We start from the raw sequence: 13380 nt of genomic DNA, 5'->3' as shown, positions 1-13380 counted from the left end.
ATGCGCCTAATGAATGGTTGTTTAGTGGCTATTGTTGAAAAGCAGGTTCGATACAAGCTGTTCTAAGTCCATGGTGCAAAGTATGCCAAATTACAGTTGAAACCTGTAATGACAAGAGTACAACTTGGGTTGCCATTTTTTTTTTTTCCGTCATTGTTGGCACTTGTAATACAGGCAGTGCAGTCTTCCTCAGGAACTATTGATATTTGCCCCTTGTACTTTCGGGGTTACAGTCGATTCTAGTCGTTTTTCTCTACTTTAGGAACATTCTTTCTCTTAAACCTATCAAAACTTTTTTTTGTTCCTCACAAGACTTCATAGTTACAATCCACCACAAACACCAGTTTCACTTTCATTTTGAACGTGTTCACGTTTCTTTGTAACTGTCGCTGAGATGTGGACATGTCCATCCATCCACTTTCCGTTCCGCTTTATCCTCACAAGGTGAATGCTGGAGCCTATCCCAGCCGTCTTCGGGCAGTAGGCGGGAGATACCCTGAACTGGTTGCCAGCCAATTGCAGGGCACACAGAGACGAACTACCATCCGCGCTCACACTCAGACCTCGGGACAATTTGGAGTGTTCAATCAGCCTGCCATGCATGTGTTTGGAATGTGGGAGGAAACTGGAGTACCCGGAGAAAACCCACGCAGGCCCGGGGAGAACATGCAAACTCCACACAGGCAGGCCACAGCTGGAATTGAACCTGGTACCTCTGTACTCTGAGGTAGACGCTCTAACCACTGGACCACCGGGCCGCCCATGTGGACATGTATTATATATAATTAATTGAGTCAAAGCAGTCAAAATGCCGGTGATATTCACCTTAGTGGAACAACTTCAGCCTAGCTGTGCTTTCATTTACTTGTCGTCATTAAAAGCAGCTCATCTCTTTCGTAAAACCTGACTTTTCGCCCACGTCAGCCGAACACAGCATTGTGAACTACATAAGACCCTGATACTGCTGATCCAATAGGAACACATGACAATAAAATTTGTCACTGCTGTTATTATGTATTCACTTTAGAATATATATATATATACTGTATATATATTTTTTGATGATATTGCAAAATTTTATATAACACCATGGTCTTTTTTCTATGGCCAATCACAATTATTATTATCACAATACAATAACAATTATTGTATTGCAAGGTTTACTTCGTGATAATATTGTATTTATGACGTTTGGATATCATTACATCCCTATTTGCTCCTGAATTGAAATGTGTTTCAAAATACCCCCAAATCCAGTGGGATACATTGTGGCAGTCCATAACCATTCATCTCTAGTTCTTACCCAAGCTGTTGGAATGGACGACTATGTCAGCTTTTTAAGACTGGTCTTTTCTTGTTTCCCTGGAGGTCAGGTTGCCAAACTGTTCCAGGATTCTAGCCTGGGGAATGCAGTCAACATCGTGGTGACACGACTCATCCTGCTCATGGAGGACCAGGTAACACACTAACCTCTCCTGTCATATCCAACTTGCACCTTACTTGCCCTTTTCCAGTGATGAATAAATGTAACAGGTTTCCACTAACGGTGTGTGGCGAGACAGTGCCGCAGGATGCAATCTAATGTTGACCCGCTTGTGGTTTTATGGATGAAGATGTATTAAACTGTCATTACTGTGTGGCTTTGAGGTTTCCTCGTGCTGTCCCAAAAGGGAAAGAGTAATGATTTATACTTTACCTACAGCCTAAAAATTAGCTCCATAACTCACCACTTGGCTTGGGGAAATAAATGTTCAGCTCATTAGTGGCGTTGTCCTTGCTCCAAGGGTTGTTGGCTTGAGGTTGGGAGGGGTATTGAAAGTAGTTTTGGTAAGAAGTTCTATGACTAATTTCCAAGTCTGAAAAAATTACTCCGCGCTTGGAAAGACAAATCAGGAGTGCAGTGTGCCCAGAAAAGAGGAGCTGTGGGATGAGACCATTCCATTTTTATGTCACCACATGCATTCCTAGGTTACACGTTGTCGCCAGCTGTGGCCAGCAGGATACTCCTTTCCTTCTGCTCAATGTAATTGCATTAAACCAGAACGGACCCTCTCACATATCATTCATCCATGCGTGTGATTGGATGCAGAGAGTGATTTAAAGCAATAAAATGGAAAGCTGAGGTCTAGCGGCGGCCCTCTGCTCCCTGATGTGATGACACTGGGATGCTTAACTGTAGTGCATTTTGGCTGCCACTGCTCAACCCGTATTGTTTTGTGTTTTTTGTTATTGTAAAGTGTCCTTGGGTGTCTTGAAAGGCGCTTATAAATAAAATGTATTATTATTATTATTATTACATCTTGGACTGTCTCAACGCAGCTAGACATGATGTCCGAATTTTCCAGTATAATTCTGAAATCTGGCAAGTTGACAACCTTACCAAGATAGCCAGACATTAAGCATGTGGAGTCAAGTGTGCCATTAAGCACATTCTTACTAGTACTGTAATTAGGGCAAAGAGGGGTCTTACATACCTTTAGGGAGGGATGGGCGAGTACGATATCATTTTTTGGTATCAGGATGATACTGGCATTGGATACTTGTGAGGGCTGCCGACATAAGCCACCAATTAAGGCAAAAAAAAAGAAAATCTGACACAGAGGAAGTCCTCCTCAGGAGTAGTTGGCGCTTTGCTGCATCAGAGAGAAAGGTCTTTGTGCAAGATTTTTGGTCATTGTGTTGAATGAAAGTACAAGAGTGTAACAATAGTATTGTTAGATAGAGTTGTTGCCAGGGGGACAGCTTTGGGTGAGGGAACCGGAAGTGACGTGTGTTCTCCGCGATGTTACGAGACTGAGTGCCGTACATGTGCTTCCAGAGTTATGCCGGTTAATGTCAAGTAAGCAAGAAGCTTTAACCGTCCACTCTGTTTGTTTAGAGAGAACAGAACAGAGCGAAACAAAGAGGTATCGGTTCAAAAAAATCAACACTTGTATTGATGTCAGTCAGAAAAAAGTGGTATCAAACATCCCTACTTTTAAGTCTTTTAATCTCAAGCAAAACATGAATCACTCTCGCAAATTGTCTTGAAAGCAGTAGAGTCTAGTATACTGCGTGTCTTTTTAAATTGCCACTGCCAAAATTGCAAAGTGTTCCACAATAACTGATCCATAGAGCACCACACCCTTAAAATGAGCACCAATTGCATGGGTATTGTAACAAAAGTTTGGAGCTGGACAGACTGCAATTTGTTGATTGGTCAATAGCACTTCTGTGAAGAAAGGTTAACTGTTTCGGCGTAACATTGTAAACACACCGATAAATACCCTCTTTGGTCTCTCACTTTAGCTCTGACAGGACCTGCCAGCTCAATTTCCAGCTTCCTTATAGCAATACGGCACATTCGCTGGTCTTTTTCTGTACATCCACACCCTCTCAATCTGGCCTTTCTCGCTTTGTCTCCAAACCCTCCGGTCTGTGCTCTGACAAGATCATTCCTGATCCCGTCTTTCCTCACGACTCTCAAAGAGAATCTCACCAACTTCAACTCTGCTCGCTCCCGGACTGTCTCCTGTTTTCTGGTCATTGCTACCATCTCCAAACCATACATGGCTTGTCTCATAGACCTCTTATAGTCCTATAGGTCCTATAGGTCTATAGGACTATAAGAGCTTTCAATTTAGCTGGCACTATTCTCTCACAGATCACCTCAATACTTTTCTCCTGCTGCTTCAGCTTGCCTGTACTCTCTTCTTCAACTCTCTTGTAAGCTGCCCCTTGCTTTGATCCATTGATTACAACGTGTCGCTTCCCAAAAAGGAGAGAATACAAAATGTTGGACCTTCTCAATTGTTGTAATTACTGCGTATGCCATTCCTTTCCTCACTAATTCATTCAGTGTTGGGTTATACTGCGCCGGTATGATATCACAGCCACACTGCTAGAGGAGGCTGACGCAGCTGCCAGATCCATAAGGTTTAGCTCCGAGAGAAAATGGGGCAAGAGTGCCAGGCAGGCCTGGGCAAGGATAATACATCAAAAGTAATGTTTGAAGCCTGTGTTCAGTCTGTCATCGGGTGAAAAGGAGACATATAATCATGTTTCTGTTATTGTTTCAGTCTGACTTTCATTAAGATTTTCTGTTGTCTGTTTCAGTCGGATGTCTGTCAAACAGGTTATGTGAGCTATAATAAAGTACAGTACAATGTACAGTGTAATTCCATATTGACTGCAATTCATGTTGGGTTTCACCCTGAGTTCATATTTCCTCTCTCTTTTTTTTTTGTCTCTGTCCCCATCATCAGCCCACATTAGAGATTAATCACCACGCAGGCAAGTCTTTAGACAGCTTCTGCAAATGGCAGAAATCTATCCAGCACCGGAGCAGTTATGGCAACGCTATCCCTGACAATGGCATCGCTCACCATGACACCGCGGTACTCATCACCAGGTCAGGGAAGACAATCTTATAAAACATCCTCACATGAAAGAGAATGGCTCTGGATGTTGAAGCAAATAATTCTGTGTGTTTCTAAACAAGTGTTTGAACTTCCCGAGAGAGTCATTCTTGTCCTTTCTCGAGTGACAACAGCTGTGTCCGCTCTGCTTGCCTCAGCATATCTGGCAATAGCTTGCGTATATGTGCATGGAAGGAATAAAAAAACAGATGTATTCCTTTCATTTATTGGGCCTGTAAAAAGTTTTTATTTGCTGAAATATAGGCAAGCTGAAACATCACTATGAGAATGAGAAAGAATGAGCATCAAAGTATGCATATATGATAGAGATGTTCAAAGTACCTTGCCATAAGTTTTTTGTAATTTTAAATGCCTTGATAATCTTCAATCGCAGGATGCCCTTTTTCAAGCTATTTTTGTTGTTAAAGAAATAACTGTCATTTTGAATGGTTTTCTTGTTCATATTTAAAAATATTAAAATTGTAGTTAAGCTTTGCTCCGATTGGATATGTGTTCATCTTAATTTGAGATGGAAAACGGCTTTCCTCTGATTGTTTAGGTCCCAATGTGTGTGTCTTGGGGCCTCCTCTCGTCATTGTGTTGGCTCTCTTAGAAGTCAGCGGGCCAGAATTGTGTTGTTTGGCATGGAGGATGCCTTCGTCAAGTCAGTCTTCTTTCACACACGCTACGAATACATTTCCGTCTTTTAAGCCACACAGCCACATGCAATAGCCTAATCCTCCTTTGGTTGTGTGGTTTCCTCATCGAGGAGTAACAGTATTTAAAATTAATGATTAAAAAATGTAACGTGGCGTACAATGAGAAACACTTGGGGAATGGCTTGGTTCGCACCTTTCCGTCCCCCTCAGATTGCTTGCTTTGTGGCCACGAGGTTGTGCAGCAATTTTTCCTCCAGGGGGACCACAATCCCGCCGATGGCCCGGTCCCCCTAGACAATTTTTTTTCCACCTCACAGCCATTCAGCGGGCACTCAGAAGCTCAAGTGAAGCTTATATACTATATATACAGTATATAGTATATACATGGTGATGCAGCATGTCAGCACATCAAGCACTCTGATGCCCTCTTCGACACCTGCACTGTGCGAGCCTGTGCATTGTCACCATTTTTCCAGAGTTGAGTGGTCGCAAACCATAGAAGTGGGTCTCCCCTTGAATAATGAGTTATGATAGAAAGTCACAACAGCACCAAATTCAAGTCCTCAAATTTCTGCATGTTTTCGCCTTTCAAAGTCATGCAAATGACAGACCGCATAGATGTCAACTTTAAACCATGTCACAGACCCATTTTGACACATTTTATGTGGAAAACAGTGGAAAAATTGGATTGAATATGATTAAAAGCTTGTTCAATGTTATTTGGAACCACCCTAAGCTGTTGCACAGGTTGTGCCATTGATGCTGCTTTGTGTAAGAGCAAAGCAGGGGCCCTCTGTATTTTGCTCTTATTTGAGATCATTTTAACCTATAGGAAAATACGGTATCTACAAACAGACCAGAAAGAAGGGATAGGGAAAAAAAGAGCAAAATTGTTCTGATGTGTGTGTTGTTTATTTCTTTCACAGTTTTTTAGGTCAGTGTTACTAAAACGGAGGAGACAATGGCATGTTAAACTAATAAAAACCTGATGCTGTTTGTTGCCTCTGGAATGCGCTGCACAAAACAACACAACCAGTGCTCACACAAATATTTTCTTATCCTTTTGAATAGAATGCATGACATTTCGCGTTGCAGGATATTACAAGTTAAAATGGGTTTCTGCAATGTCTTGTTATTCATCCAGCTGAGGCTCAATGTTAGATGTTGGTGTTCTGGAAGTCTTGCTATTGTTTTTTTTTTAATTTAAAAACAATCGCAATCTATCAGCCTAGCATTGTTGTTTATGTCATGTCAATAAGGTGATACAGTTAGTAATGTACCATTGTGTACTTTTGTGAATCCACTATATTGTATGTACTGTATGGCACAATTAACAGCCTGTTTTCTGTCTTCACTGTGCACAGGTATGACATTTGCATCCAAAAAAACAAGCCCTGTGAAACTTTAGGTAACACCAAGATATGTTTTAAAACGTGGACTATTGTGATATTTCTGCCTTAAATTGAAACATACTTTCTCCGTTGCATAACAGTTGCTGGACTGACTTGTTGTTTTGTTACTTATCACAATGACTCTCCAAGGAGTGTGTATTTGAATGCGTGTCTGTGTTGGACAGGTCTTGCTCCCGTTGGAGGAATGTGTGAGCCGGAGAGGAGCTGCAGCATCAATGAGGACATTGGCCTTGGAACAGCTTTCACTATTGCCCATGAAATTGGACATACGTGAGTAAAACGCACACGTGCGTTCTGACATAAAAAGAGAAAAACATAACATGGAAATGAAGTGCAAATACTGCTCATTTTGGATTGATATTTTTCAAGGGGTTTTAACGTGTTTATGATGTCTGGGATGGACTGGCGACCAGTTCTGGGTGTACCTTTCCTATTGCCTGCAGTTAGCTGGGATAGGCTTCAGTGACCCGAGCGTTATTATATGAATGAATATGAACAAAGGACATTTGTATTGTTGTGTCATACAACAGTGCACCCAGCCTGCATCTGCTTAAGATACACCAAACAATCAAAATGACAAAACAAAAACTTGTCAACAATAACTTATCTTCCTTTCCAAGCTTGGCACAGATCAAATTTGTTATTACAAAAACATCAAAATCATCATCAATCAAAAAGGTTTTCCTCATCTGGCCAATAAAAGGTATATCAGGTTTATGCTCTTTAATATCATTAAACAAACTTTCTGTTCGATCATCAAAAAGTGTACAGTAATTTTATTAAGTTTGTCTGTTGAGGTAGATTTAAAAAAAAAGCCTGTATATTAGGTTGTGCGCACACACACACACACACACACACACACACACACACACAGGAAGCAACTTGAGGATCTTACAGCAGGAGACGCAACATTAAAACACACTGTCCTACATTTTGAACCGCAGATCTTCCTCACTCATTTTATTCAGGCTTCGGTTGACCGCTGAATCTGCAGTTACTTTGCAAACCTCAAATGTAAATGTCAAAAGTGGTTTATTTATAAAAGCAACAGATGCACATATAAAATAGGGAAGCATCATTGTCTATCATTGCTTTTTTATTTTGAAAAACTTAAGGTTTGGGATGAACCATGACGGTATTGGTAATACGTGTGGGCCCCGAAACCAGGAGACGGCCAAGCTGATGGCCGACCACATCACCATGAAGACGAACCCGTTCATCTGGTCGGCCTGCAGCAGGGATTACATCACCAGCTTTCTGGAGTGAGTCAGCCGCTTCGATATCAGCAACACCACAAAAATGTTGATAAAATTACTCGACATCTGCCAAGCATTTTATGGTCAGAAAACTGCGCGCATGTTGAAAAAAAAACTCTCATATTTGTGTGTTTTTGGCCTCTTGCAGCTCAGGTATGGGATCATGTCTGAACAATGTGCCCCCAAAGCAGGAGTTTGTGTACCCCACAACAGCCCCGGGCCAGGCCTACGACGCAGACGAACAGTGCCGCTTCCAATATGGAGTCAGATCCCGACAATGTAAATATGCAGTGAGTATTCTTGTCAGCACTTTTTTTTTTTGCTTCTGTTGCAGCCTCACATTTCACTGATATCAGTCAAGTGGCTGGTTAATGCAAAATTTCAAGCGTCTAGTACTTGTAAATGAGCGGCACGGTGATTCATTGGTAAGCACATCTGCCACACATTGCAGAGGTGCGGGGCTCGATTCCAGCTCCGGCCTGCATGATCTCCCCGTGCCTGCGTGGGTTTTCTCCTGGTATTCTGGTTTCCTCCCATATTCCCAAAACATGCATGGCGGGTTGATTGGGCACTCCAAATTGACCCAAGGCGTGACTGTGAGCGCAAATGGTAGTTTATGTACAGTATGTGTGCCCTGCGATTGGCTGGCAACCAGTTCAGGGTGTCCCATGCCTACTGCCATAGACATCTGGGATAGGCTCAAACACGCTCCGCGACCCTTGTGAGGATAAGCGGATCAGAAAATGGATGGATGGATGGATAGATAGTACTTGTAAATCTGCTCTGGACTTTGGATTTTGATTGTAATTAGAACCTTGAGAAACTTCAGATCAGATTTAAGAAGACCCTATAACAGTGAAAATGTTGCTGTCTAATAAAGTTTCAGTTCTTTGACCACGCTCTGATAGACTTTGTATCTTTTCTTGCTCACACACACACACACGCTTACAGGAGGTCTGCAGTGAGCTATGGTGCATGAGCAAGAGCAACCGATGCATCACCAGTAGCATTCCTGCTGCAGAGGGAACCATCTGTCAGACCAACACCATTGAGAAAGGGGTAAAGAATATTTAATCATGAAGGGTTACATATTATTTATTGTAGGAAGTAATAACCACAATGTCACCATGTAGTCGGTTGGCTCCCTTTAACACTCCTTGATATGAAGTTTTTCAACCCATTTTATCATTCTGTTGCTCTGCCTGCAAATATGAGCCTTTTGCACAATCTGCATGTTGCGTCTTCCCAGTGGTGCTACAAGAGGATCTGTGTGGCGTATGGGACACGTCCAGAGGGTGTGGATGGAGGTTGGGGCCAATGGTCGCCTTGGGAAGAGTGCAGCAGGACCTGTGGAGGTGGTGTCTCCTCCTCTATGCGATACTGCGACAGCCCGAGGTACACATCAGCGTTGTCATTCTCTGGCAATTGAGTCCTATGCTATAGCCATATAATTTATAAAAATGACTACATCCGACTACTTGTATTTTTCCCCGTCTTACAGTTGTATGATTATCACAGCTTGTAATTGGGTGTAATTCAGTCAGATAATGGTCCGGGGCCAGAGATGTGGCCAAATGGTCTTTGATGATTGTGAGTTTGAAAATACTCTTACGAAAACAAGCAGCAGAGAGATGTGAAGCCACCACTGTGTTGAAGGTGAAAATGTTAAATTGCACTCAGATGTGTTTGACCGGCCAGCTTTTCTGTTCTTGATTGAAGGCCAACCATTGGTGGAAAGTACTGTTTGGGCGAGAGAAAGCGCTACAGGTCCTGTAATATTGATGTGAGTCCCGCTGCCGGCGTCATTCGTTTGGCCAACATGTAGCATCCAGAACTTGAACTTTGTTGATGTGTCTTACAGGACTGCCCCGTAGGCTCACGGGACTTTCGAGAGATGCAGTGTGCTAACTTTGACAGTGTTCCTTTCAGGGGGAAATTCTATACATGGAAGCCATACAGAGGAGGTGAGCGAGTGTGTTATATTTAGTCAAATGTGTGACAAAACTAAATACGTGAAGTGCTTCTATCAATTCTATTTACAATCGTGCGACCTTAGTGTGCAGAATTGGTATAGAAAATGGAATGGAAAAAAGGATCGTACAATATTCCGCATGACAGGTGCGTCCCAAGCTGCAGTAACGTCTGCACGGCTTTTTAATTTTAAATCTAAAAAAAACGGAACCATTTTTCTTTCCTCTCGGCGGTACATTTCGATTTTGGGATGGCCAAAGAGCTACACGTCAAGATTAAACATCTTTTTTTAATGACTCATTTGGCACATTTGGTGCCATTGTGTCATTTATTTGACATGAAAACATATTTTCAAAAGTAATTAACGCCTCCTAAGCGGCGTACGTGTTGTGCATGTGCATTTGGGGGTGTAGGCAATTTCAAAGCCAAATAGGAGAGTACCTGCAGATGCTGCAGCATACGGAGACCCCTGTAACCCAAAATGCCTTGCTTTTCTGCACTGGATGTGACAGTTAAATTGTTTCAACTACAAAACTGCCTTTAATCTTGGCCTCCACTAGCATAATGACTCACAGGGATAAGTTGCAAGCCAATTGCAACTTCAGACAGCTGATCCTACAATGCAAATCTGTTGCAGCTGTTCAAATAGGATCAGTGTGTTCAGGTCAGATCGCACTGCACTGTCATTGTCAGGCCTGGCTCACTCCTCAGGATCACACTTCTCTCACTCGTTTGCTTCCTTGCTCCTCTTGCTCAACCACTCTCTTTGTCGTACCGTGCTTGGTTGACGATTATGCAATCACCAGCTCGTGGCACAGAAACAGCCGTCACCTCTCAGCCCAGACAGCCAAGGACAGCTCATTAAATAAGGCCGGCGCAGAGAAAGCTCTACTTAAGAACAATTATCCTTCACACTTAACCCCCTTACACCATGGGACAGCCTGCAAGTTGCAATGCACACACAGCTGCAAGCAGCGATTGCCCTGCCAAAGGCGAGGCACTATGGGAATTGCAGTTTTCCGCGGTCTGACCACTTTATCATTTTCGAAACTTGCCAATACATACTGTACCTCCTTCAACACTGCCAGCACAAACAAACCAAGCGTAGACGGATGTCAACGGCCCCGCGGAGGAACTGCCGCTGAGCAGCGTCAGTGAAAAAATGCACGACACAATTCAGCTGGAAAGCACCTTTTGAAATGTTGTGTGCAAAGTTCTTTGAGTCATTGCATCAAAATACTGTAAAACGAAGTTGAGAGGGTGACGAGTGAGGTTACTAACACGAATGGGATGTTTCTTAATACATACTACCGGCATGCATTGTCCCCGCCGTTTATACTCGCTTGTGCAGATACTGAACACAAAAGGGATTTGAGTCATCTGATGTCCGATAATTTTAATTATGCCTGTGTTGTTGCGATTTGGGGACGAGAGAATTAAACTTCTAAAGTCGAATGCTGCTTAAGTTGTACAATTCAAAGATCAATAAAACTTTCTCTAAAAATATCCTGAAGGTTGAGGTGCTGTTATTAAATCCACGTTTTATTCATTTTAGGCAACTGGTTACGGTAAAGCCTTCTCCTTTCTCAGCAGCTTTTTGAAACAGTAACTCATGCCTTCGTTACATCTCGACTGGATTACTGTAATGTGCTGTAATTTGGAGACAGCCAAATCTCCATCGAGCGTCTTCAGTTGGTGAAAAAGGCTGGTACTCGTAAGAGGGAGCACATAACCCGTATTTTGGCGTCCCTTCACTGGCTGTCCATTTTAGAGTGCACTTTTAGATCATACTATTTGTTTTCAAATCTTTAAATGGCCTCGCCCCACCTTACCTCTCGAAGGTCCTCCGTCCCAACATACCTGTCTGTTGACTCGGGTCTGCGGACCATACACTATTAGAGGTACCGAGGATTAAGTGGAGGCTCAGAGGGGATCGAGCCTTTTCCGTTGCCGGCCCCTCTCTTTGGAATAACCTCCCGCTACACGGAAGGCAAGCCCCCCTCGCTTCCCATCTTTGAAACTCATCTTAAAGCTCATTTTTATTCTTTGGCTATTCAGCATGAGACTTGGATTTTGTTTGACTGTTTTTGGGCTTTTTACTGTCTTCCTTATTCATTTATCATTTTCACCATCTTTGTTGTTATATGCCCTATTTTGGCTCCATCGACAGAAACTGTTGTTTTAAAATTCTCTATAAATACGGTCAAGTTGACTGGAGTTAAGAACATTTTGCAATTCAGCTCGTTATTTTTTTGTGATGCCACGTGAAAAAAATCAAGTCTTATTATGGTCATAGTACAGGAAATGTAACCCTGTAGAACAAAAGAACATGATTCTGTTTTGGGACTATCCGTCCCACCCATTTTCTATAGCGATTGTTCTGGTTAGGGCTGTGGGTGATGTGATGGAATGTGGGGACTTTGAGCGAGACGCAGTTGTTAGTCAACCGCAGGACACATAAACACCCATTTACATTCACATTCACACTTGCAATATGGAGATTTTAGACTAAAAATAGTTCAAAGGTGCTGAAAATGTTAGAGACTCCAACCCACCTAACTTGCATGGTTTTGGGTTGTGGGAGGAAGTCTTGGTACCCAGAGAAACCCACACGAGCACAGGAAGAAAATGGCAACGCCCCCACAGAGAGGCAGCAGTGGCATAGGCAGAACTGTGACATATCGGTAACGAGAATTTGAGCGGTCGTTTTACTTTACTGTCGCTCGCAGATAGCTTTGAATGAATCACAAATGTTTCGATCTCTAGAAATCGATCTCTACAAATCAACCCTTTCATGCACCCTGTAACCCTGTAACATGATAAGCTGTCCACTCTACAAACCGCTGTCCCTGAAAGGGTTAATCATAGCAAATGAATGAATGACACTTATGCATAATTTGTGTGTGCGTCTGTGTGTGTGAGTGTGTGTAGGTGGGGTGAAAACATGCTCTCTGAATTGCCTGGCGGAAGGATACAACTTCTACACCGAACGTGCCCCAGCAGTGGTAGACGGCACACCATGCAGAGATGACTCTCTGGATGTGTGTGTCAATGGCGAGTGTAAGGTGAGCTACAGTTGACACTTGACAGCTGATATGAGCGGACAGAGGGCTTTTCGAGGGGGCCACTCTTACGGTCTTGCATGTTGGAGCTGATGAACTGACTCAACAGCTGCTCCATTTAAAAATATAACCTTGGCAGGAAACTCGGCTTTCCTCTATGAATGGCCTACTGTTTTTTTGGCTTAATTAATAATGAAATTAAAGCTAAATATTTTGCTCATGTTTATTCAAGTGAGGACCAGACGTCTGGTGACTGTATGTCTCCTTTTAGCGCTGTTGTTATTCTCTTTTGGATGTACAGTACCGTGGCTTACTCTGTGCTAAACTGACCTGACCAGCAGTCAATTTGATGACCTAATAAAACAGTAAATAGTAGACAAGATAAAGGCGTTAGTGATGAAATTCCATTTCTAGAATTGCAAGTTAAGCGAGTCGGATCATTTCTACTGCTATTGCGCATCGCTTATAGAAATTGTTGTTTTTAGGCAATTGCATTTTTTGTGACTGGTGCCATGCACACGTTCTATTACAGTAAGATGACATACCGGTTACTCCAAACACTGCATCGTGATTATTCTAAACACGAGGCTGGGGGGGAAAAAATTGCGGTTATCTAACACTTT

At 42.6% G+C, this 13380-nt stretch overlaps 1 protein-coding gene across 1 annotated transcript in view; it reads left to right on the top strand.

Moving 5' to 3' along the window:
* adamts10 (ADAM metallopeptidase with thrombospondin type 1 motif, 10) overlaps positions 1 to 13380 on the top strand; it is a 49178-nt gene that overhangs the window by 20463 nt on the left and 15335 nt on the right. The window contains exons 7-17 of the mRNA XM_086115179.1: positions 1374 to 1457; positions 4245 to 4390; positions 6421 to 6464; positions 6633 to 6738; positions 7584 to 7730; positions 7873 to 8014; positions 8676 to 8783; positions 8974 to 9119; positions 9444 to 9507; positions 9586 to 9688; positions 12627 to 12760. Coding sequence (XP_085971305.1) covers positions 1374 to 1457; positions 4245 to 4390; positions 6421 to 6464; positions 6633 to 6738; positions 7584 to 7730; positions 7873 to 8014; positions 8676 to 8783; positions 8974 to 9119; positions 9444 to 9507; positions 9586 to 9688; positions 12627 to 12760 — 1224 coding nt within the window. The remainder of the gene's footprint in view (positions 1 to 1373; positions 1458 to 4244; positions 4391 to 6420; positions 6465 to 6632; positions 6739 to 7583; positions 7731 to 7872; positions 8015 to 8675; positions 8784 to 8973; positions 9120 to 9443; positions 9508 to 9585; positions 9689 to 12626; positions 12761 to 13380) is intronic.

Source organism: Hippocampus guttulatus, chromosome 7, assembly GCF_054856545.1.
Source record: "Hippocampus guttulatus isolate MCC_2025c chromosome 7, RoL_Hgut_1.0, whole genome shotgun sequence".
NCBI lineage: Eukaryota > Metazoa > Chordata > Actinopteri > Syngnathiformes > Syngnathidae > Hippocampus > Hippocampus guttulatus.
This window is presented reverse-complemented; position numbering and strand designations above follow the sequence as displayed.